Source organism: Syngnathoides biaculeatus, chromosome 1, assembly GCF_019802595.1.
Source record: "Syngnathoides biaculeatus isolate LvHL_M chromosome 1, ASM1980259v1, whole genome shotgun sequence".
NCBI classification, from domain to species: Eukaryota; Metazoa; Chordata; class Actinopteri; order Syngnathiformes; family Syngnathidae; genus Syngnathoides; species Syngnathoides biaculeatus.
In genome coordinates, this window is record NC_084640.1 from 3,769,337 (window position 1) to 3,796,206 (window position 26,870).

General features: G+C 40.1%; 1 protein-coding gene across 5 annotated transcripts; it reads right to left on the minus strand.

The window, feature by feature from the left end:
• Positions 1–2,095: 2,095 nt before the first annotated feature.
• On the minus strand, positions 2,096–26,608 carry atat1 (alpha tubulin acetyltransferase 1). 5 transcript variants are annotated; one of them, XM_061832559.1, is made up of 12 exons: positions 26,531–26,608; positions 25,692–25,752; positions 25,180–25,271; positions 24,607–24,664; positions 24,411–24,524; positions 22,430–22,531; positions 19,724–19,769; positions 13,431–13,505; positions 12,894–13,101; positions 4,819–4,907; positions 3,412–3,496; positions 2,096–2,530 (listed from the first exon to the last, which is right to left on the minus strand). In XM_061832559.1, exons 1-12 carry the CDS (start codon positions 26,533–26,535, stop codon positions 2,230–2,232), a joined length of 1,236 nt encoding a protein of 411 aa, XP_061688543.1. In that variant the 5' UTR covers positions 26,536–26,608; the 3' UTR covers positions 2,096–2,229. The 5 variants fall into 5 exon arrangements, with proteins under 5 accessions (XP_061688543.1, XP_061688371.1, XP_061688453.1 ...); XM_061832387.1 differs by lacking the exon at positions 26,531–26,608 and adding an exon at positions 26,045–26,434 and having other exon boundaries at positions 4,819–4,904; XM_061832469.1 differs by lacking the exon at positions 26,531–26,608 and adding an exon at positions 26,045–26,434 and having other exon boundaries at positions 3,442–3,496.
• Positions 26,609–26,870: the final 262 nt, after the last annotated feature.

Here is a 26,870-nt window from a genome sequence, read left to right on the forward strand (position 1 = left end):
CTGTTATGTTTTTGTTATGTGATTGACTGACAACCAGTCCAGGGTGTACCCAGTCTCCTGCCCGATGATAGCTTGGGTAAACTTCAGCACTCCCGTGACCCTTGTGAGGATAGGCGGCTCAGATAATGCATGGATTTTATTTATTTATTTACATTAGTTTTATGATCTTAAACATTATTGTGGGGAAACAATTAAAAAAAATTAAGCATTAGAAATGGAGGCCAATACAATTTCATGGCACTGTCGTGAGTACAGAACGAGGAAGTAACAATTTGTCCCTTTCTGACGATATTCCATATGGGAACTTATTACGGTTCTGTACAGTAATGGAATAATATGACTTGTTGTCCTTACTTGCCAATTGTAAATCCCTACTACAGTGAAAAAATAAGTATTTGAACACCCCCACTTAGAAATCATGGAGGGGTCTGAAATTTTCATCGTAGGGGCCCTGTCCACTGTGAGAGAAATAATCTAAAAAGAAAAATCCAAATCTATGATTTTTCAACAATTTATTTGTGTGATACAGCTGCAAATAAGTATTTGAACACCTGAGAAAACCAATGTTGATATTTAGTACAGTAGACTTTGTTTGCAAATAAAGAGGTCAAAGGTTTCCTGGAGTTGTTCACCAGGTTTGCACACACCGCAGGAGAAATTTTGGCCAACTCCTCCACACAGATCTACTCTAGATCAGACGGGTTTCTGGGCTGTCACTGAGAAACATGGAGTTTCAACTCCCTCCAAAGATTTTCTTTTGGGTTTAGATCTGGAGACTGGCTAGGCCACACCAGAACTTCAATATGCTTCTTGCGGAGCCAATCCTTGGATTTCCTGGCTGTGTGCTTCGGGTCATTGTCATGTTGAAAAACCCAGCCACGACCCATCTTCAAAGCTCTGACTGAGGGAAAGACATTATTCCCCAAAATCTCACAATACATGGCTGCGGCCATCCTATACTTAATACAGTGCAGTCGTCCTGTCCTATGTGCAGAAAAACACCCACAAAGCATAAAGCTACCACCCCAATGCTTCACAGTTGGGATGGTGTTCTTGAGATCAAACTCATCATTTGTCTTCCTCCAAACACAGTGAGTGGAATTATGACCAAAAAGTTCAATTTTGGGCTCATCTGACCACAAAACTGTCTCCCATGACTCCTCTGTATCATCCAAATGGTCATTGGCAAACTTAAGACGGGCATGTGATTGTGATTGACGTGCTGGTTTAAGCAGGGGAACTTTCCGTGCCATGCATGATTTTAAACCATGACGTCTTTGTTTATTACCAACAGTCACCTTGGAAACCGTGGTCCCACCTCTTTACAGGTCATTGACCAAGTCCTGTCGTGTAGTCCTGCTAAGGATCATTGAGACCCCACGAGGTGATATCTTGCATGGGGCTCCACTCCGATTGAGAGTCATGTTTAGCTTCTTCCATTATCTAATGATTGCTTCAACAGTGGACCTTTTTTCACCAAGTTGCAAGGCAATTTCTCCGTAGCCCTTTCCAGCCGTGTGGAGTTGTACAATTTTGTCTCTGGTGTCTTTGGACAGCTCTTTAGTCTTGGCCATGTTACAAATTTGAGTCTTACTGATTGTATGGGGTGGACAGATGTCTTTATGCAGCTAACGACCTAACACAGGTGCATCTGATTTAGGATAATACATGGAGTGGAGGTGATGTTTTAAAGGTGGAATAACAAGTCGTTGAGGGTCAGAATTCTAGCTGGTAGACAGGTCTTCAAATACTTATTTGCAGCTGTATCACACAAAGAAATCGTTAAAAAAAATCATGCATTGTGCTTTCTGGATTTTTCTTTTAAATTATCTCTCTCACAGTGGACATACACCTAGGATGAAAATTTCAGATCCCTACATGATTTCCAAGTGGGAGAACCTGCAATATAGCAGGGTGTTCAAATACTTATTTTCTTCACTGTAAAGGCTGCAAATGAATGGGAAAGGCCCAAGTGTAGAGCCTTACTGTATTTTGGGAACATCTGTGTAACTACATTTTAATTGTACAATATCTTGATTCTTTTACTTTTGCGAATGGAAAACAACAAACATCTACAACCCAAAAAATGTGCATATCTTGGAAAAATTGATTTTATTTCTATAGTTCCATTCAAAAAGTGAAAAACTTTCATAATTATAGATATAGACATATATAAGATTGGTTTCCAATATGGATATTTCAGCACTGACACTACATTTATACACATTTTCACCACGGACAGGTGCTCCTGTTCAACAGCATCTGCTTTACCTGCTGGGCAGCGAAGCGCGTGTTTCCTACAATACAGCAACAGCCACTCCTGCTTATGTCTCGCTCTCTCGCCAATAAATATCTCCGACTTTCCAACAGGACTCTTGCTGTGTTCCCAGTACCATTGGGAGGTCGGAGTTTCTTTTCCACACCAGCCAGCTCAGCATCTGCTCCTATCTGTAATCTGTTGTTGGTTAGGGATGTCGGCCTGCAAACGACATTGTCCTTGGTTGCAGATGGAAGTGGATGTGTGACAAGCCTGGGGGGAAAGAATGTGACCAGTCAGAATCAGAATCAGCTTTATTGGCTTTAAGTGTGTAAAAACACTAAAGGAATTTTTCTCCAGCGATTGGTGCTGTCAAGATTGTTATGAGGAAGCAGGGGATAATTTGGCTATTTCGAGAAGCAGCAGTCTAGGATAGAAACGAAGTGGAGATGGAGCGTGACGACAGATAAAAAAAAAAAATAAATAAAAAATTCCCATTGTATTTAACCGGGCGGAACGGTGGATCAGCTGGTAAAGCATTGGCATCACAGTTCTGAGGACCTGGGTTCAATCCCGGCCCCACCTGTGTGGAGTTTGCATGTTCTCCCCGTGCCTGCGTGGGTTTCCTGCAGGCGCTCCGGTTTCCTCCCACATCACAAAAACAGGCAGCATTAATTGGACACTCTAAATTGCCCCTAGGTGTGATTGTGAGTGCGGCTGTTTGTCTCAATGTGCCCTGCCATTGGCTGGCAACCAGTTCAGGGTGTACCCCGCCTCCTGCCCATTGACAACTGGGATAGGCTCCAGCACTCCCTGCGACCCTCGTGAGGATAAGCAGTGAAGAAAATGGATGGGTGGTTGGATGAATGGATGGGTTTTATTTGTATGAGTCAAACTGTTCACAACTATCTTTTGAATCTGTGAGAAATCATCACATATATATCAAGATAACGTTTATGACATATGTTGAGAATCTTATGAACTATAACAAATTGTAAAACTGTGGCTAAATCAGAAATCTGAAAAACCGAAGCCTCAGTTTAGTCGGGTTGGTTTGTATTATAACCGCTGTTGGATATGCTTTAGCCTAGTAGTATCTGTGTGTGGAGTGTTTCTGAATGTGTTAGTTTTTAGTGCAAGAGTAAATACTGTACCTGCTTTGTAATATGGGAACACTCACCAACCTGTGTGTTTCTGTACGTCTCAAAACCTGCGATCGGTCTCCCACCGATCTCAGACCTGAGGAGGCAAAGGGCACTTAAATATGAGGTGTAGAAGAGATGCATCACTGAATAGCACCCATACATTTCATGCTGTGGTGTATGGAAAAAAATGTTGATACCCCTTCATGAAAACAAAAAAACCTCACAATATTCTATGAATTAACCGATATTTAAACAAACAAACCACGGAGCTCATACAGAGCAAAACTACTGTGAAATTTGGTAGAGGCTGGGATATGATTTGGTGATGCTTTGTTGTTTGTGTTTTGTTTTAAGAGGGGGAACTTTCACAATTGGTGGCTCCCCAAATACTTTTTTGCCCCCCCCTGTATAACTGATGATGTCACTGATGGTGTAGTGGTACACACGCCTGACTTTGGTGCGGGCAGCGTGGGCTCAGATTCCTGCTCGGTGACGGTGTTGAGATCTGCCCTGTGACTGACTGGCAGCCAGTTCAAGGTGTAGTCTGCCTTTCGCCTGAAGCTAGCTGGGCTAGGCTCCAGCTCTCCCGTGACCCTTGTGAGGATAAGCGGCTTGGGTAATCAATGATTGTATGAGTGGTGAGTAGTGGCTGCTTAGTACATGTAACAACAATGTCGAAACAAAAACCTGGCATTTGAACAGGGATGTGTACACTTCATATCCACTACAGAGGGAGTCTTCGGGTTAAGACGGTCTTGACCTAAGATGTTTTGACGTTACAACGCCCGTCTGCCATTTTGTCTGGCTGATGCTTGTCCATGTTTGTGTGCTGGGAGTATCTTCGCATTTTTCGCCCTCTTTTTTAGACTTTATGGCCCCAAAGAAGAAAGCGGTGTCTTTTACCAATGCTTCTGCAGCCAAAAGAAATCCATAACCATGGAAACGAAGCTCAAGATCATAAAAAGATTGGAGAAAGGAGAGACACCAACACCACCAAGGCTTCAGTCGTTCGACCGTAGTGACATTTATTAAAGACAAAGCGCATATTTTATTGCATGTGAAGGATTACGTTCATATGTTGGATACAATGATCACAAAACAAGTTTCTTTGATACTTGTCGAGACGTAGAGGATTGAGGACTAGGTTCCTTTGCAATAGCTAAGAACAGCCTCCCCTTCTCCATCCACCCCTCTGCACTAATGCTAAGTACATCATCTTGTTTATTTAAATGTATTTGTTTTTTTATACAAAGTATTTTGATGTAAATTCTGACTTTATTGGTGGAATCCGACTATAGTTGAAATTCAAGTTAAGTCACTGCTGTAGAAACGGATCTCAGTCGTAGACCGAGGAGTCCCTGTACGTACTCATCTAACGTGGCCATAATGACCTTTAAATCTCCAGTGTACTTTTACCTGGCAGGGGCCTTCCCAGCATTCCCAAAGATTTGTTGTCCATGTAGCGACTGTAGAGGCCGTCTCTGGCAACTTGACCTTGTTGGCTACTAGAGAGGCATTAGCGACCATGTGAGAGGAGGGAAAATAAAATATATAGAATAGAACAAAAGTGGATGGGGTGGGGGTAAAATTGGGAGATGAAAATGCCAGTCAAAAGACAATGGCAGGACAAAGAAAGGCAAGATGAGCAAAAACATACAATAAATAAAACAGAACCAAAGCTGGGCATAAAAAGAGGATGTCACAATTAAACAAAATGTAAAATAGTGAGATGGTCATTGAATAAAACTGCAATTGGGATTTTGCAGGACCCGTTGGTTATTTGGTTGTGTACCATGTCTAGTATTGACAACTGAAGTACCAAAGGCCAAAACACTGTGTATTGTTGTGAATCAGGAAATTTAATGGATTCAAAAATGAATAAACGCAAAATTGAAGTACATTTCTTTCCACTGATCTGACAACAATAACCTTCTTTTACAAGGACAGAAGAGAGCTTGCCATCACAGTGATATAATTTTAATTTGAACCCCAGCACAATTTCCATGTCTGTCACAGAAATAATAATAATAATCTTCAGACACCATAGTCATTTCTTTAAGAATATGAAAATGGTGCCACTCAGAAAGTAGTCAATGGAAGCCCAGTTGAGATCTATTAAGGGAACTACTCAGTTATAAGCAGATGATAGTTGTGAAAAGATGAGGCAGTGAAATAATTTAATAAGGGTTTTGAAAGAAAAATAAGGTGGAATAATGGGGGAACAAAAAAAAATAAGGAAAAGAGACAGAGAGATACATTATTGAGTGTACTTGTACTTGGAGAGGCTCTTTGTGTAATGTTACATCTATTTGCTAATGCACAGTATAATGTCATCATTGTAACAATATAACTGATATCAAAAGTGATGGAAGGAACATATTCTTTAGTATATCATTAATATAGCCAGGGCCATAAATATTGGGTCACTGGCACAATTCTCATCTTTTGGGTCTACACAACACTACAATGAAGTTGAAATGAAAGAAATAAGATGTGCTTTATTTACCCGCATATTTCTAGCTTTGAAGGTATTTACATCCAAATCAGATGAATGCTGGTGGACTTGTAAAATTCTGTAAATATGTCATCCACTTTTTAAAGGACCAAAAGTAATGGGACACATGTACAAGCAAAAATTTATTTCACTTTTTAATACTTGACTTTCAGATCCTTCACAGTCAGTTAACACCCTGAAGTCTGCAATAGACATGACATATGCTGGATTCCATCCCTGCTTATGCTCTGGCAGATCTCTTCTGCAACTGTCTTCAGTTGTTCTTGGGCCATTTTCCCTTCAGTTTCATATTCAGCAAGTGAAATACATGCTCAATCAAATTCAGGTCATGACTTGGCCATTGCATAACTTTCAACTTGTGAGCCTTAAAAAACTCTTTGGTTGCTTTTACAGTATGCTTAGGGTCATAGTTCAGCGACATGGTCAAGCGCCATTCCATGAGTTCTTAAACATTTGGCTGAATATTGGCAACTAATATTGCCAGAGAGCCCTCAGAAATTCTGGTGCTGCTTTTGTCAGCAGTCACAATATCAGTCAATACAAGGGAATCAATTCCATTGGGAGTCATACGTTCCCACATGAACAGTTGAGTAGCTAATTGTCCCACTACCTTTGGTCCCTTAAAAAAAAGGGGAAGTCCTGTCGTTTGGATTAACAATGTATCCGATCGGGCAGGGGTCGGGAACCTTTTAGGCTGAAAGAGCCATAAACGGCAAATTTTTTAAAATGTAATTTCCTTTTTAGACATTATGGCCCCAAAGAAGAATTTCAAAAGAGCAATTCAATATTTTTAAAACTAAATACAAATGTATTCGTGCATTTTATGTAAGACCAACACTCCAAGAGTACAATAAGTCTCAAATTCATTTAAATAACATTATACTGTTGCTAACCAATGATGACAAAAGTACGTTTTACTATTCATGCAACTTCTTTACTGATGGCTTAGTCATATGTTTCATACGTCATTAAATTAAACTTCATGCAGCCTTTGAGACTTCCATCCGTTATTCATGAACGTAGGTTGGCCTTTGTTTTTTTTAAATGTGAGAGAGACTTTTCATATGCATAGGTAGAACCAAACATTGTCAGTACAGCAATATTCACATGCTGCAGTGTGTGGTATGTGACGGGAAGTGCTTTCCAAGTTTTCACAACAGCTGGTCTGCAGGTTGAATTTTTTTGTCCCGACTTATGTGCGCTCGCCAACAGAGGCATGTCTTTATGTCAAAAAAATTTCTGGTGGTGGGCAGCGCATATGACCTCTGTCATTATAAACCACATTGATAGGCTGCATAAGGCCTGTAACATTTATAATTATGAGTGTACCGCTTTAAAAATGCATCCCTATGGGGGCACAACCCAGTGCAATCTGTAGGCCGGTCCCACGCCTGGATAAATGCAGAGGGTTGCATCAGGAAGGGCATCCGGCGTAAAAACTGTGCCAGACAAATATGAGCGTACATCTAAAGAATCCCATACTGGATTGGTCGTGGCCCGGGTTAACAACGCCCGCCACTGCCACCGCTAAACTGCAGGGCGTCGGTGGAAATTCAACTACTGTGGGTCGAAGACAAAGAAGAGGAGAAAACTGGATTCGTATTAAGAAGAAAAAGAGGAATGCACAGAGCCTACAACTGAGTGGAGGGACTTTGAATGTTGGGACTATGACAGGAAAAACTCAGAGGAGTTGGTTGACAGGATGATGAGGAGAAAGGTTGATGTATTGTGCATCCAAGAGAGCAGGTGGAAAGGTAGTAAGGCGAGAAGTTTAGGAGCAGTGTTTAAATTATTCTACCATGGAGTAGATGGGAAGAGAAATGGAGTAGGGGTTATTTTAAAGGAAGAGGTGGATAAGAATGTCTTGGAGGTGAAAAGAGTATCAGATCGAGTGATGAGACTAAAATTTGAAATTTAGGGTGTTATGTATAATGTGGTAAGCGGCTATGCCCCACAGGTAGGGTGTGACCTAGAGTTGAAAGAGAAATTCTGGAAGGAACTAGATGAAGTAGTTCTGAGCATCCCAGACAGAGAGAGAGTTGTCATTAGTGCAGATTGTAATGGACATATTGGTAAAGGAAACAGGGGCGATGAAGAAGTGATGGTTAAGTACGGCATCCAAGAAAGGAACTTTAAGGGACAGATGGTGGTGAACTTTGCAAAATTAAATGATGAAGGATTAACCTCAAATTTCCAAGGTGCAGTACATCTGACATGATCTATTGGCTCCATTGTTTATCCAAACGACCGGACTTCTCCTTTAAAATGTGGGAGGCACATAATTACAATTGCTACACCATTGACCTGTTTTGGATGTAAATACCCTTAATTAAAAAAATAAAGTCTCCAGTTAAAACATATCTTGTTTCCTCCCCCACTCTGATTTCAATATCATCCACAAATCTCAGGAAAAGTACACATTCAGGAATCACGCCGTTTTTGTGTTTTTAGGTTCATTCCGAGTCGATGCAGTGTGCCCGAAGTCTGGACTGGAGAATTCGCAGAGATGAAATTTCCAGGCGCAAAAAGAAGGACTGATACTCAATGCAATAGTGTAAATATATACATATTTTCCCCTGATAAACTTTGTGTAAATAACTGTGCCACTCTCTGCTCTTTTAATTACACAGTGATAAATTATCTTAATCTGAAAACAGCTTCCCAAGATATTGCAATATCATGCTGCTGGTATCTGTTGTATTCAGTACTACATTGCATACAGCTAGCAGCTCTTTGTTATTGAGGCTTTACATACAGTAAAGAAAATAAGTATTTGAAAACTCTGCTATATTGCAAGATCTCCCACTTAGAAATCATGGAGGGGTCAGAAATTTTCATCGTAAGTGCATGTCCATTCCGAGAGAGATAATCTAAAAATAAAAATCCAGAAATCACAATGTATAATTTTTTCACGATTTATTTGTGATACAGCTGCAAATAAGTATTTGAACACCTGAGAAACCCAATGTTAATATTTGGTACAGTAGCCTTTGTTTGCAATTACAAAGGTCAAACGTTTCCTGTGACCCCACAAGGTTATATCTTGCATATCTTTCCACTCCGATTGAGATTGAAAGTCAGGTTTAGCTTCTTCAATTTTCTAATGATTGCTCCAACAATGGACCTTTTTGCACCAAGCTGCTTGGCAATTTCTCCGTAGCCCTTTCCAGCTGTGTGGAGTTGTAGTATTTTGTCTCTGGACAGCTCTTTGGTCTTGGCCACGTTACAAGTTTGAGTCTTACTGATTGTATGGGGTGGACAGCTGTCTTTATCCAGCTAACGATGTCACACAGGTGCATCTGTGTGAAATATGAATCTATCAAACCACTGTCTCCAGTTATTGCTGCGAGACGAGCTCTTTTTAATGTCAAGTCACTGGGTAATAAATCTTCTTCTTTTCCTTTCGGCTTGTCCCGTTGAGGGTCGCCACAGCGAGTCATCTTTTTCCAAGTAAGTCTATCGCCTGCATCTTCCTCTCGAACACACATAGCCCTCTCTTTTTTCTCTTTGGTCTTCCTCTCATTCTGTAGCTCCATCCTCAGCAGACTCGTCCGAATATACTCACTCTCTTGCCTCTGGACATGTTCAAGCCATCGAAGTTTGCTCCCTCGAACCTTGTCTCCAAAACATCCAGCTTTGACTGTCCCTCTAATGAGATCATTTCTAATCCTAGCCATCCTGCTCACTTCTAGAGGGAACCTCAACATCTTCATTCTGCCACCTCCAGTTCTGCTTCCTGTTGTCTCTTCAGTGCCACTGTCTCTAATCCATACATCATGGCTGCCCTCACCACTGTTTTATAAACTTTGCCCTTCATCATAGCAGAGACTCTTCTGTCCAACCTGCTTGGACCTTTTTCTTCACTTCCTTACCACACTAACCATTGCTCTGGCTTATTGACCCAAAGTATTTGAAAGAAAGGGGCTCAGAGCTGATCCCTGATGCCGTCCCACCTCCACCTTAATTTCTACTGTCACACCTACGGCACACCTCACCACTGTTTTGCTGCCCTCATACATGTCCCTGTACTATTCTAACATATTTCTCCACCATACCGGACATACGCATACAGTGCCACAGTTCCTTTCTCGGCACGCTGTCATAGGCTTTTTGTAGATCCACAAAGACACAATGGAGCTCCTTCTGACCTTCTCTGTACTTTTCCACTAGCATCCTCAAGGCAAATAATGCATCTGTGGTACTCTTTTGAGGCATGAAACCATACTGTTGCTTAAAGATACTTACTTCTTTCCTGAGTCGAGCCTCCACTACTCTTTCCCATAACTTCATTGTGTGGTTCATCAACTTTATTTCTCTATAGTTTCCACAGCTCTGACATCGCTTTTGTTCTTAAAAATGGGAACTAGCACACGTTTCCTCCATTCTTCAGGCATCTTCTTGCCAGCTAAGATTCTGTTGAAGTTGGTCAAAAACTCCACAGCCACCTCGCCAAATTGCTTTCACACCTCCACCGGTATGTCATCAGGACCACCTGCCTTTCCATTTTTCATCCTTTGTAGTGCCTTTCGAATTTCCTCCTTGCTAATTATTGTCACTTCCTGGTCCTTCACACATGCCCCTTGTACTCTTACTTCTCTCTCATTTTTTTCATTCATCAAATTCTCATGGTATTCTTTCCATCTACTTAGCACACTACTGGCACCAGGCAACATAGTTCCATTGCTATCCTTAATCACCTTTACTTGATGCACATCCTTCCCATCTTTATCCCTCTGTCTGGCCAACCTGTAGAGATCTTTTCTCCCTCTTTTGTGTCCAACCTGGTATACATGTCGTCATATGCCTCTTGTTTAGCCTTCGCCACCTCTACCTTTGCCCTACGTCGGATCTCAATTTATTCCTTTCGCATGTCTCAGTCCTCTCAGTGTCCCACTTCTTTGCTCACCTCTTCCCTTGTACGACTTCCTGTATTTTGGGGTCCCACTACCAAGTCTCCTTCTCCCATTTCCTACCATAAAGACAAAGCATGTACTCTCCTGCCTGTCTCTCTGACCATCTTTGTGGAGTAGTCCAGTCTTTCGGGACTCCTCCTGTCCACCGAAAGCCTGTCTCACCTCTTTCCGAAAGGCCACACAACATTCTTCCTTTCTTAGATTCCGCCACATGGTTCTCTCCTCTACCTTTGCCTTCTTAATCTTCCCACCCACCACCAGAGTCATCCTACACACCACCATCCCAGTCTAGTCTAATGTTAGAACTTAGATCAAGACAAAGTAAATCCCAATCTCATATTTATTCTAGTTAGATACTGAGACACGACCTGTGTTATATCCCAGAAATGTTTTCAGTGTAACTGAATTTCCTTTGACATGGCTCATGATGTAAATGCCTTTCGACGTAAATGCGCTCGCAGTCCATGAAGCAGCTCGGAACATGTGCTTTTGGCATCATTTTGGAACATGCTCAGTTTGGTTAACTTGCATTTCCTGTTTCCAGGTGAATACTGATTGTTTAGGATCAGGCTTCTTTTGTTCCCAGCATTTATGAAATAAACACACAAATTAATGTCAAGACTAACCTTCCCTCTACTTTTTGATGTGTCTGAGCAAACACACTAAGCTCATGGGCGCCCCCTTTCACCACTGTGAACAACATCAGACGTATTTGCTGTGGTCAGATCAGTGTCATCCATTGAAGTTACATGGCTCATTCAAAGATTCATATTACAGCAATTACATTCCCATCAGAATATTTTTCAGAACAATTTAGTGTTTTTGCAAACTTACAATGAAAATGTCAATAAACAAAAACATACATTCCTAACTAAACCAAGCCAACTATGAACTATAAATTTGAAAGGTTGCTTGCAACTTTGTTTCATTTTTTTAAACCCACAATGATATCCCTGTCTGTTTTTCTTGGTGTAAAACTGAAGTATTGCTTGCAGAATATCTTTTGCAATGCATGTTGAAAGCTGAATGATTTTCCCAAACAGCTTTAAGGTTAATGTTATGTTGCCTCCTATTTTTAAAATACAGAATTATCTTTTTGTGCACTTTATTGTTTGTGCTTCCATCCTTGATCAGGCTGTGCCAAGGTGGAATTTTAACATTATACACCATCTCATCCTGTACTTTCTACTTTGGCTTCAGACCAGACCTTTTTTACTCAAAAAAGAGAAACTCTCTTCCAGTTTCCCCACTTTGTCTTCTATTATTCACACACCCCGACATTCATTAAAGCAACAGCACTTCCTTTTTTTTTTTTTTTTTTACTTTTACCATTATTATCGAGAGAAAACACAAGCAGCATGTCTCTCTTTGCTCTTCATTGATCAGACTGTGTGGGTGGACGGTGTTTGTAATTATGAGTGTACCGCTTTAAGAGCCGAAGGTGGGCGGAGTCAGATAAACTAGCAGGAGACCATGTGCTTCCGGTTAAGCTGGAATGGTTTTCATGTGCGGTGAGAATGTCTATCTATTTCTACTTGTAAGAAAATCCACGCACATTATTTTTCGTGCTCGACTGTGTAGATTTGCGAGTGCGATGGAGTCCGTCAAATTACAGTGACTGATCAATACTATATATAATAATAATAATAACTATAATACTTTTCATCATTTTGGTACACAGACATGAAAATTCCCAAAGTGTCTGCGTGTGTGTGGGAGAAGAGTCCTACTTCACGGTTTTTCACATTTTGTGGGGGGTTCTGGTCTCCATCAACTGCGAAAAATGAGGGATTACTGTATATCTATCTCAATTCCAATATTATCTATTACATTTATGACGGACCTGGCTCTGTCCAGAGTATTTTATCAACTTTTTCTTAAATGAATACAGGGGAAAAATATCAGGTGTTATGTTATTTCACAGGGCAAACTGGTCAGATTTAATTTTCAACTTGAGTTGCCACAAGCATGTGCTTTCATTCTGCTGCACAATTATTTTCAATGGTAAAAGATGTACAAGTGTGATTTTTTTTTTTTATAGCAGAAATATGTCTGTTGTTTACCTGGTGCGTCTTTCCCGGGATCGCTCGATGAGAGGAAAGTTTGGACTCTGGTCCCTGTGCACCCCAGGGGCAGACAGTGTTGAAGCCCGAAGGGGCGACTTGGTGGGGGAGGATTCCAGACTGAGGGAGAACTGGGAGGATACCAACCGCTGGGGAGAGTGGGGAGGGACAAACGGCCAGGGAAGACTCCTCCGCTCCTGACGCACCGCTGTTAAGCAAAATATTATTTGGTAAGACTTCAGAACCTCCAAAATAATAGCATTACTAGCTTGGCATGTACTTCTGGTGAAAGTAAAGTCTCCAATTTATGATGGACCAAAATAAGTAATAATGCCAAATAATGTCCTCATAAGTCACCTTTTCATAAAACCTCATAAAAAGTACTCTTTCCACAATTTCCAATTCGAATCAAACATATTAAACACCAAATATACAGATAAAACTGAAGCAACCAGAGGAATTTGTCAAGTACAAATCATTTGTACGCCAAGGGTCACAAGCGAAAACAATTATGTCGCCCTGTGATTACAATTATACCTTCTCTCTCCATGATGGAATAGGGTTTGATCTCGGTGTCTGGCTTTTTTAGGGGAATCATTCTCGACTGTTCCACTGTGGAGGAGAACACACTGAGTGTCAAGTAACGCAACAGAAGTTAACCTTTTACTTATCTAAAATAGTGAGGCAAATATGTATTTAGTAGTGTACCTACCTTCACAACAAAATTTAAGTGTTTGTCATCAAAGCAGAAAACCACTGGAGCCACAATGCTGTGAAAAAATATTGCCCCCCTTTTCAAATCCTTATATTTTGGCATACTATGCCTTCTTTAATGTTTAAGATGATCAAGGAAATGGAAATATCAGACAAATATAACAAAAGTGAACTTAAAATGTTGTAAAATTTATAACTTGTAGGGCCATCCTCAGCAGCAATCAGAAATCAAGCATTTTTTATAATGCTCTCCATAAAAATATTTTTGTTTTCCAGAAACAAGAGTGGAAAAAAATGAGTAGGTAGGAAGGATTTTTTTTCATTTTATTTTTTGTAAAGGTCCATTCCATGATATTCTGCAAATATTTTGGCCCACATATTCAGTGTATTAATGTAGTTTACGCTTTAGCCGCTCACAGCTGTGTATGGATGTATACCTCCATCTTCCCGATCAACCGATACTGCTATTTCTTCATCAGATGAGGATAAGCTATAAATTATATAAATATTTATTTCTGATGGTGGGTTTTGGAGTATGAAAGGCTTTTTAATGTCATGCCACTGCATTTCAATCAGATTTAAGTCAAGACTTTGACGCGGCCACTCCAAAACCTTTTTTTTTTTTTTTTTTAAACTATTCAGAAGTTGACTTGCGGGTATATTTTAGGCCTTGGTACAGAATCCAAGTGCACTTCAGTTTGAGGTTAACAACGTATGGATGAACATTCTCCTTATGGATTTTCTGTTAAAGCACAGAAGTGATGGGTCTATCACTCAAAGCAAGTTGTCCAGGTGCTGAAGGATAAAAACATCCCAAGAGTATAACACACATGCACGCACACACCCATCCATAGATGCGCACCCACAGACACACACACACACACACACACTCAAAAGGTTTTTTATGTTTTGCAAAAGTAAGACGAACCTTGATATTCTTTTTGTCAGCAGCAGTTTTTGTCTTGGAACTTTGCCAGAGATCCCATTTTTGCTCACTCTCTTTCCTACTGTTGTGTCATGAAGACTAACCCTTAACTGATGCAACCGATGCATGCAGTTCTTTCGTACTTGCCATGAGTTCCTTTGTGGCCTCCTAGATGAGTCATTGCAGTTCTCTTAAAGGGGAATTCCACTGGTTTGCATTAATAATGTATCCAATCGGTCATGTAAATGTACTCTATTTTGAAAATGTGATGTTAAATCCTCTCTCATTTAATAGTGTTTTGAGAAGATTTTTATCGACAATTATGAATTTTCTGGGGCGCTGCCATTTTTGCAGGTTACATGATCTACATGCGCAGATATGACGGTGCCGCTCACGGGTGTGTATGGAAGTATTCCTCAGTCTTTCCGATCAACTGAGCGGCCGAGCCGCTCATGGCTGTGCCGCTCACGGCTGTGTATGGAAGTATTCCTCCATCTTCCCGATCAACCGAGCCGCTCATGGCTGTGTATGGAAGTATTCCTCCATCTTCCCGATCAACCGATATTGCTATTTCTTCATCAGATGAGGATAAATCCAAGAAATCAGCGCTGGGCATAATGGTGTCCCATCTAATCGAGCGTTTGGAACACCATAACACGTCACATCCGCGCATGTAGGTCATGTGACTCACGAAAATGGCAACGCCCCTGAAAATTCGTAATTGTCGATAATCTTCTCAAAACATTATTAAATGAAAGAGGATTTAAAATCACATTGTCAAAATAGAGTACATATTACATGACCTATTGGATAGATTGCGAATGCAAAGCAGTGGAATTCCCCTTTAAAGTAATCTTTGTAGGCTGGACACTCCCTATAGTTGACTGAAATCCTAAAGCTTTATAAATGGTTTTTGTAACTCTTTCTTGACTGATGGCTGTAAATTACTTTAAGTCTTGGATGTTCTTGAATTTCTTCAGCTAGTGACATCTGTTGGAGATTTTTTAGGTAGTCTGTCCGAGTTGATTTTTCTCGGGACAGATTCTGTTTCAGTGATTTCTCGATTGAACAGGTTTGGATGTAACCAGGCTTTGGTATGATTCACCAAAATCGTGATTAGCCACAATTCATAATTTCAAAAGGAGGGATAATTAATTTTGAACACAGGGTTAAGTAACTATTTTTTCCCATTAATGTTTGAAAACATTTTAAGTTCAGTTGGGTTAAATTTGTCCGAATCGTATTTACATTTTCTTGATCTTAAACAAAGTGGGTAAACTATGCAAAAATATTAGAATTTGACAAGAGGGCCAATACTCTTTACGACACAGTATTACAATTCTAAATTCTCAAGCAAAAAATAATACATATTGGGCTTGAATAGAAAAGTTGATCAGCAATCCAAGTGGTTCTATGGTCACGCCCTACTGCGCTAAAGGCCAGTAAAGAACCACAAATTCCATTGTCTGTCAGCCGGTCTATAAGCTGGAGATCTTACGGAATACTAAATATCTGGACAACTGAGGCGGTTCCATAAATACACTGTACAGTGGTGTTAAAAAGTGCTTCCCCTCTTCCTGATTTCATTTTTATTTGCATGTTTGTCACACATAAAAACCACACAAGTACATAGAAAATATAGTTTTTTAAATAAAGGCTTTTATGATTAAGAGAAACAAAAAATCCCAATGTACGTGGCCCTGTGTGGAAAAGTGAATAACGACCCCCGTATCTCTGCTAAAACAGCAATGTGGTGTTTTATACCAGAGTTCAATTTCTTTTGCCAGATCAAGGCCTGATACTGCCACACCTGTTCGCAATAAAGAAATCACTTAAATAGGACATCCATGACAAAGTGAAGTAGACTAAAAGATATTCAAAAACTAGAAAATATGACAAGATCTTGAGAAATTCAGGAACAAATGAGAAGTAATTGCGATCAGTGTGGACCAGGCCATTTCTAAAGCTTTGGTACTCGAGCGAACCACAGTGTCTGCCATTATATGCAAATTGCGAAAACAGATCAAATCAGTTGTGAACCTTCCCAAAAGTGGCTGGCCAACCTAAATTATCACCTGAGAGCAGTGACAACTCATCCAAGATGTCACACAAGAGCCCACAACAACTTCCAAAGTGCTGCAGGCCTCACTTGCCTCAGTGAAGGTCAGTGTTAGTGACACAACAATAAAGAGACTTGGCAAAAAATGGCATCCATGGCAGAGTCCAAAGACAAAAACCACTGGTAAGCAAGAAGAACACTAATGCTTGACTCAGATGTGCGAGAAGACATCTTGATGATCCCCAAGACTTTTAGAAAAACATTCTACGGTCTGAAGAGATAAATGTTGATGCTTTTGGAAAGTGTGTTTCCCTTTATATCTGTTGTAAGAGTAACACCACATTTCAGAAAAAAACTCATACGAACATTAAAATATGGTGGTAGTAGTCTAATGGTCAGTGGCTTTTTTTTTTTTGCTATTTCAGGACCATGAAATCTTGCTGTAATAAATAGAACCTGAAATCTGTTGCCTCCCAAAAATCCTGTAGGAGAATGTTCAGCCCTCTCGTCATGACCTCAAGCTGAATCGAACCAGAGTTCTTGAGCAGGACAATGAAACACACCAGAAACTCAACCTCTCAATGGCTGAAGAAAAAAAAATAAAAATGAGATTTTGCAGTTGCCTGGCCAAACTCCTGACCTAAATCCTATTGAGATGCTATGGCATGACCTCAAAAAGGTGGTTTATGCTCTAAAATGTTCCAATGTGGCTGAATTACAACATTTACAAAAAAGATGAGTCGGCCAAAACTGCCCGAAAGAGCTTTAAGGCACTTATTGCACCTCATCGCAAATGGCTGATTGCAGTTGTTATTGCTATGTGTGGCTCAACCAGTTTGTTGGTTTTAGGGGCAGTCACTTTTTTGCACAGGGCCATGTAGGTATAGATTTCCTTGCTCCCTTAATAGTTAAAACTTTACTGTGTTAACTTATTGGCTTTGGCAAATAATTACATTTCCTTGATAATGGAAAACATCTAAGTGCGACATGCAAAAGAATGAGAAATCAGGATGGAGGCTAACACTTTTTGAAAACACTATATAATGCCTGAAATTAAGTTAGATTTTCAAAAGTTCACACTTGACAAAGAGAGTAGAGAAAGGAAAAGAGGTGCAATGCAAACAGGAACAAATGACATGGATCAAGACACTGGGAATGTCACCGAAATGAAAGAGAATAGAAAAGTCCTTACAAAAAGCCGTACATCCCCTGATCCGTCAGAGGAAACGAAGCTGAGCCTGGGAGAGTTTGATGAAAAAAAATTTGGAACTGGAATAAAAGTACATCAGTTCTAAAGGGTTTATAACCCTTTCATTGTTGTCTATTCTTGCTAAGAGGATTTTTTTTGGGTCATTTTGCACATATACATATAAAATGAAAGAATACACTATGATGACAAAAGCAAGAGTTGTCTTTGAAATGGTAGCATGCAAAATATATGAACATGCGTTCAAATGATGTTCATACAAAAAAATATATCTACAATATATGAGAAAATGTACTAAATGTAATGGTTATTTAGAGTTCATAAACTTTAGCGGATAAATAACAAGTAGTGCAAAATATAAAATACTTCCAGGATGCAGAGATGATCATTTTCCTTACCATTTTACACACAGTTTAACAATAATATATGTGAGGTTTCTATAGAATGACTGCCTCATTACTAATTTTTCTCTTTTCCTTTTTTTTTTCTACAAAAAGACTTAAACTGTGCCAAACAAATATGCGTTCATCTAAGATGACACACTGTGGCGACCCCTAATGGGACAAACCGAAAAGCAAAGAAGAAGAAGAAGATAAAAGGACTCCAAAAAATATATATTTGCATGCATATTGACTGGAGTGGGGATTAAGATAAAACAGTTTTATGTATAAAGTCATTTGTAAAGTAGTTGGTCACAATCTGAATACTTCTTCCCACAAGTTTATAAAGGTATGTTCTCAGATCTTAAAAGAAAGATTTGTTACTCTTCTCAGAAATTTTGTGAGGTAAGCAGAGTTGCGATGCTCTATGTGTACTTCAAGTCCCTTTAAAATCACACTCCCTTGCTGTTTTTCTTTGTTTTTTTGCCCATGTACTTAACAATTATGGAAAATAAAGAGTTACAACCTGATGCACACTAATTTCAATTACCAGCTGCATTTGAAATTGGGTTTCTTATTGCCAGTGAAGTTTTGCTGGTAGGATGACGGCACCAGAAATTTAATTATGAGTGAGGAAAAGACATTTTGCAATGGGACTAGAGCTCACCCCCAGGAGGACCACTTAAGGCGCTTGCGAAACATGTTCTAAAAACAGCACAGGTCTATCCATCCATTTTATGTGCCGCTTATCCTCACAAGGGTCGTGGATGTGTTGGAGCCTATCCCAGCTATCATCAGTCAGGAGGCAGGGTACACCCTGAACTGGTTGCCAGCCAATCGCAGGGCAGATTGGGACAAACAACAGTCACGCTCAGATTCACACCTCAGGGCAATTCAGAGTCTCCAATTAACGCATGTTTTGGGGATGTGGGAGGAAACCGGAGTGCCCGGAGAAAACCCACGCAGCACGGGGCGAACATGCAAACTCCACACGGCCGGGGCCAGGATTTGAACTCCGGTCCTTAGAACTGTGAGGCCAACGCTCAAACCAGTTGTGACAACGTGCCGCAAAGAACAGCTGACAAATTGTTATTATTGTCATTATGGTTGAAATTTTCAATCTGACTTCCTTACATTAATATTTTTTTCAATAATGTCATATAACATATTTATTTATTTGTAAAGTATAAAAACTTTTGTTTTTTGGAAGTTTGCCGCAAACAGGCCATGTAGCCCTTCATACAGTCTATGCTCACGAAGTAGCTCTGAGCCTCAAAATGGTTGGTGACTCCTGTCCTATGTGTCCAAATTTAGATACTAATAATTGTGAATATGAAATCTATTTTGCTAAGAAACATTTGTGAAACTTACTTCCCAAGTACAATTTTTCTTTGCATAAAATCTGAGTTAGAGTAGCATTTTAAAGTGTAATTAAGCAGTTAGAATCTTCAACAGATGAAGCCTTGTATCCATTTGTAGCAGAAAAGACTGACAAAGAAATTATCTAAGAAATTGAAACAAGCATCATTCACATAAAAAACTTACCTGATTTGTTGAGGAAGAAGCCATCAAACACAACAAAGTTATTGACCTAAGAACAAAAAGATGTTTACTAAAATGGCTGACACAGTAATATAAAATCACAAAATGTCTTCTCCCATTCAGGCAGCAACAATATGCAGTACTTTTATCTTAAAATAACTGGTGTCAAAAATAAGTATAGAACAGAAAATAGCCTCTTTTTTATGGCCATGAGGCTGGATAACCTGGATTTTAGAATAGTGTGATCTAATTTTAAGACCCAGCTTTTGTAGCACTGTTTAGAGTTAAGAGTGTGCAGTACAGAAACAAACCTTGCTGTAAAAACCAGTATCTGCATGGTTGGCCTGGCTTGCTTTAGCTTACAACCTTTTGATTTAATATACTGGCAATTATCTTGTCTGTTCGCTTCATGTTTAAGATGTTGTAGGAGCCATAGTTTTAATTATTTTTATTAACATCCTGTTTAAGCCCATTTTGACACAACATGTTTTGTGTGTTATTTCATTTGATTATTATTTCTTATTGTAGTTATTATACACCTGCGTCTACACTAATTGCCAGCATTCCATCCTCTATGCACCATAGCCCTCTTTTTTATTATTCAGAATATTGGAAGAAGAAGAAACAAATATTTTATTAAATATAAAAATGGTCATAACAGAAATTAGGGTTAGCCCTAACCCTAATATTTAAAAATAGTCCAAGGTGAAAGTGTCTAAATATAACTTCAATATGTCAGCCAATCATCATCACATCTCCGAGTAGTGGAAAACCAATTGACCATAACAAAAGAAAAATCCTCTAATTAAAGTTCAACCAATAATTATACCACAAACTCATCCCCATACAGTTTAATATAATTTCAAACCCATCTTACTGTGTTTTCGCCACCATAAGGCGCAACATATTAAAAGGCGCAGTCTCAGTTGTGAGTGCAATTTCAGTATTTAACACATATATAAGCCTCTCCTTGAGCCGTCACCTTATCGTGGTGGAGGGGTTTGTGTGTCCCGATGATCCTAGGAGCTAAGTTGTCTGGGGCTTAATGCCCCTCGTAGGGTCAACCATGGCAAAAAGGTCCTAGGTGAGGGACCAGACAAAGTATGACTCTAAAACCCAAATGACGAATACAAAAATTGGATCTTGGTTTCCCTTGCCCGGACGCAGATCACCAGGGTCCCCCTCTGGAGCCAGACCTGGAGGTGGGGCTCGAAGGCAAGCGCCTGGTGGCCGGGCCTGCACCCATGGGGCTCGGCCGGGCACAGCCAGAAAGGGTAACATGGGTCCCCCTTTCCATGGGCTCACCACCGGTGAGAGGGGCCATAGGAGTCGGGTGCAATGTGAGCTGGGCGGTGGACAAAGGCGGAGACCTTGGCGATCCGATCCATGGTTACAGAAACTAGGTCTAGGGACATGGAATATTACCTCTTTGGCAGGGAAGGAGCCCGAGTTGGTGCGTGAGGTCGAGAAGTTCCGACTACATATAGTCGGACTCGCCTCTACGCACCGCTTGGGCTCTGGTACCACTCCTCTTGAGAGGGGTTGGACTCTGTTCCACTCTGGAGTTGCCCACGGTGAGAGACGCCGAGCAGATGTGGGTATACTCATTGCTCCCTCTGCGTACTCCATCATTCTGCTGGGGGGCTTCAATGCTCACGTGGGCAATGACGGTGAGACCTGGATGGACATGATTGTGAAGAACAGCCTCCCCGATCAGAACCCGATTGGTGTTCTGTGATTGGACTTCTGTGCTCATCACGGATTGTCCATAACAAACATCATGTTCAGGCATAGGGGTGTCTGCATGTGCACCTGGCACCAGGAGACCCTAGCCCACAGTTCAATGATCGATTTTGTAGTAGTAAAAATAAATTGCTAAAAGGAAAAAAAGAAATTCACCCGGTGTGCAAATGGACATGTAGCAATGACTCGCTTGTGACTTTTTTTTTGCCTTCCAGGCTACACTTAGCTCTGTCTTTACATAAAAAGCTTATCCCGCAGACAAGCTATCCATCCAGCAATCCATCCATTTTCTTCAATGCTTATACTCACAAAGTAGTGCTGGAGCCTTTCCCACCTGTCAACGGGCAGAAGGCAGGGCACACCCTGAACTGGTTGCCAGCAGGGCAAATAGAGACAAACAGTCGCACTCATAAGTTTGAGTGTCCAATTAATGTTGCATGTTTTTGGGATGTGGGAGGAAACCGGAGTGCCCAGAGAAAATCCGTTCAGGGACAGGGAGAACATGCAAACTCTACAAAGATGGGGCTGTAAATAGTTATTTGCCACAAGATGGAACAAAAGTAGTACTACTTTTCCATCAGGGAGGGCTTATGAAGCAAGACTACTATACTATTAGACAGGGCTTTGGAGCCATCTTGTGTCATTACAAGACAGACAGAGGACAAAAACAGCAAAAAGCCAAGTTTTTAAGTAAAGAACATGGGACAGTGGTTTTCAAACTACAGCGCAAACACCCTTGACAAGTCTTCCATTATCCCCCCTCCCTTTCTGATTTCCACATAGGAGATATGTCGGGGAAAAAATATCTGCACATAGGTGAATTCACAAATACTGAACCACAAATAGGAAGGCGAATACTGGTTATTATTTCCATTGATTCCTCTTAAGAAAGTGACTTTTTAAAACCATTTGAAGAAGAACGTTTGAGCTTATTTACTCAATGAGTCAGCCAAATATATACTGTACCTGAGGAACACTTTGTGTTAGGCAGTAATGCTTAGCCAGGAAAGACAACAATTTGGGAGAGGGCCTGTCATATGCCAGCTGCACTGGGTCTGAAGTCTTGTGCTTCACAAAAATAAACACACAAAAAAAGGAGAAATGTCACTTATATATTTGACATATTTCAACTACTTGATTTCTTCAGTTTTCCTAACAAAACAACAATCAAACAATAAGCCGCCCAAGTTACAGACAAGTAACAAACTACAGAGAAAAAAACATTTGTAAAGGTCAGGTGAAAAATAAGGATCATGTCCACAGAAATCTAAATATTGTGGGCATTCATTGGTATTGGTGGAACTGGGGATGTTCACCTTAAACTGCATAAATCAAACCTAAAACTTTATCTTAACATTTTATTTTTCAAGTGTATCCGTACATCTTGTCATCTTGACAGTATTATGTATCAGTCACTCACATTTGAAAAATGTACGGGTGTGATCAGTAATGCCCGCAGATATAAAGTACAGATGTGATTAGTGATGGAATACCAGTATACTACTAAATTAAGAAAACAGATGTCAACAGATTAATAAAACATAACTGTAAATTAAAAATAAAATAAACAAATACATCACTAAAATAGAAAACAAATATTTCAAACTCAGAAATGATAATTTCCAATTCTTGATCGGCCAAACTTAATCTGAAGAAAATTTAAATGCACTGGCCTGCCAAGGAACAAACACAAATGGTCTACAGCTGCTATGTCTTGAAAATGCTGAAAGTTTAGTTCAACATAATCGCCATTAGTGGCTACAAACTAGTGACACATTGTAGGAAACATTCCTGTTGGCAATCATGATGTATTGTTATCATATAGCGTAATTTACGGCAGTATCTATTGTCAATCCATTGATGAAAGCTAGCATGTATTTCTACTCATAACAACTTATATGCACGTGATTTTTCATGCTCAATTGTGCAGATCTGCAAGTGAGATGGCGCTCGGGCGCATGCGTGCCCGTCAAATCACAGTGACTGATGTATGATTGTTAAACTGTATAATACTGTAATAATTGCTGCTCTAAATCTCCTGTAGTAGGTAATAAATAACAAATTAATGAGGGAGCAGTTTTTTTTTTATGCACTGGAAAGGAGACGAATGAAGATTAGCCAAAGTAAAACAGAATATATATGCGTGAATGAGAGGGATGGAGGGGGAAGAGTGAGGCTACAGGGAGAATAGATAGCGAGGGTGGACGATTTCAAATACTTGGGGTCAACAATCCAGAGCAATGGTGAGTGTGGTTAGGAAGCGAAGAAACGGGTCCAAGCAGGTTGGAACAGATGGCGGAAGGTGTCTGGTGTGTTCTGTGATAGAAGAATCTCTGCTAAGATGAAAAGAAGTTTATAAAAGTGGTGAGGCCGGCCATCATGTACATATTAGAGACTGTGGCACTGAAGAGACAACAGGAAGCAGAACTGGAGGTGGCAGATATGAAGATGTTGAGGTTCTTGCTCGGAGTGAGCAGGTTGGATAGGGTTAGAAATGAGCTCATTAGAGGGACAGCCAAAGTTGGATGTTTTGGAGACAAGGTTCGAGAGTGCAGACTTTGATGGTTTGGATATGTCCAGAGGCGAGAGAGTGAGTATATTGTTAGAGGGGTACTGAGGATGGAGCTGCCAGGCAAAAGAGGGAGAGGAAGACCAAAGAAAAAGTTGATGGATGTTGTGAGATAAGACATGAGGGCAGTGGGTGTTAAAGAAGATGCACAAGATAGGCTTAGATGGAAAAAGATGACACAGTGGCGACCCACAACAGGACAAGCCGAAAGGAAAAGAAGTTTTACTGGTGTGTAACTTCCCTTTTTTAAAAAAAAAAATAATTGTAAAACAATATTCAAGGTTGGGAAAGTGTTTAATGGTGGTGTTTCATCACTAACTTTGTCTTTACATGCCAATTCAAACTGGAACCTACTGACGCAGAGTATGAATGAGTCACCTGCAGCATGAAATTAAACAGTTCCAATCCATATCCGTGTCTCTGTGAATTCTCAGCTATGAAGAAATCCAAAACACATAGTGGCTCTGCCTCTATGTGCAGACCCTGCTGGTCCTATGGATAGAATACATCAAGGGGCAGTTAGACAGCAAAAAAAATAAAATTCAAAGAAAAAAAAAATAAAGGTGAGACTCACAAGTAAAAACAACTTCTTGTAGCCAACCTTGAGAAATCCCACAATTGCACCACAGCCTCTGTCAGGAGGAAAGAGGGTGGTTAAGTTATGAGTAAGTGTGGGATTCTGTGTGAACGTCACAAGGATTAACGGTGTTCTGAATTGGGCTCATACGAGTTGAGTTGGTGCTGTGGGCGTTAACCACTGCCTCTTTAACAGTGACCACACAGCCTGGCTTTTGCCCAGTTCATGGTCCTGTTTTTAAAGCATTGATATGGGATAGGGATTTGAAATTGAACAGAGAATTTGAATTCGTCTGATGGATAATTAGTCACATTAAATACATAACAGCGCTGGAATGCCATAACAAGTCTCAATCTCTGTCCCCTTTTGAGATGAAAGCACATTTACAAGCCACGCCTCTGTTTGGCTAATTTAACAGGAATCCAGTTTAAAAATGTCTCATCTCATTTGTCTCACTCAACAATACAGTGCATGTACTGACTCAGTCACTCACCTACACTAAGCCCAACGTCAGTCAAAAATGCATAAGTGCAAAGTAATTTAGAGCTGAAGAACCAATGTAGAATATACCCTTTGCTTTCTCCATCCTTCATCAAATAGAGTTGATGATGCTGAGATTGCAACTTCGCAGCACTTGTTACAGGTGTGGTTAATTTTTGGGCCTGTGGACAGAGCGCACACACATTGTTTGTAATATGGATAAATGACAAAGTTTTTATGACACAAAACGTCTGCATCTATGTACAATATGTAAGTATGCAAATACATTGTAAACTTAACCCATGTTAAAACCCATATATAAAACGCCAATGGAGAAGACAGTTATGTTGAAAGTCCTAAGAAAAAAACACATTCCTCATCATTATTACACTTTATCTCCACTAGGCTGCAGCAATGTGGCTGTGTATGCAAGAGGAAAATGCTCGAAGCTGTTTTGAGATACATTTCAATTAACACATGACTAAGGTCGTACTTTTTGGGGTATCAATCATGGGTTAACACTTGAAGTTTGACACCTCTACTATTTATACATTGTGTAATTGTCTACATGACAAGACACACGACCTGATTATGAGACTCACCTTTGCAGAGGCTCTCCCCATTTCATCAATGACAGTGGCTATGTGGGATTGAAGATCTGGCCTACAAAGACAAGGTACAGAACATGAAGCTTGCAAACGTAGTCGAAGAAGTCATCCTCCCCAATATTAAAATATTTTCGCTCACTTCTATTGACAAAGAAAACCCGTTATATAAACAAACATAAATACTGCATAACACACTGACCACTGAAAATGAAATGACGACAATGGCAATGGATTCATCTAAATATGAAAATGCTAGTGCGTTGGACAATGGGTGGCTTGATTTGAACAGAAAGGAGATGCTATGTTTTCATTGCAACTTGGGTCACTCTGAGTAGCAATAGCTTTACCTTTTCTGAGATACGCGACTTGCAACAAAGGTATTGTCCAAAACTGAGAACCTATCGGAAAATAAGTGGTTGATATTAAAAGGGAACTCCATAACGTTTTGTTTCTTTCTGTGGATGTGGATGCAGTCCTGGAGCAGGTACCTCCCAAGTTAGCTAGCTAGCTAACAAAGCTAGCGGTAAACATATGCGTCGCAAAGTAAAACATAAAAAGATTTTCATTGTTAAAATCCTTCAGAAAACATGTCTTCTTCTCTACAACAGCAAACAAAGGACACAATATAACTGACTATGGCACACAGGAAAGACCGTTTATTCTTTAGAATATCAGTGGAACCTCAGTTGTACACTGCTGTATAGTAGTGTTTGAGTCGCTGCAAGCTGCGGCATCCGTCTACCGTAATTCTTACAAAAGGGAAAAGTCTCATGTTGTCACGCCCCCCCCCCTTTTTTTTGGGGTTAAATTTTCAGTCACGTTCGGCTACTTACATCATTTAAAATACACTGGAACAGAATATTGAAATCCTTAATCATTGCAGTACATTTTTCGCGTGTATTACGGTAATGACATCACAAGGAAAGAACCTGAACCTTGCGTCACTAAGACCTTATTCCAAATAAAAATGACAATTGTAAGGATGACCTCAAAGTTTTTTCTTTGTTCTTTTATTTGAAAGACTAGGTTTTTTTTTCTGCAGGGCACATGGAGACAGACAACAGTCGCACTCACAATCACATCTCGGGCAATTTAGAGTGTCCAAGAAATACATTTTGTGAGATGTGGGAGGAAACCGGAGTGCCCAGAGAAAATCCACGCAGGCATGTGGAG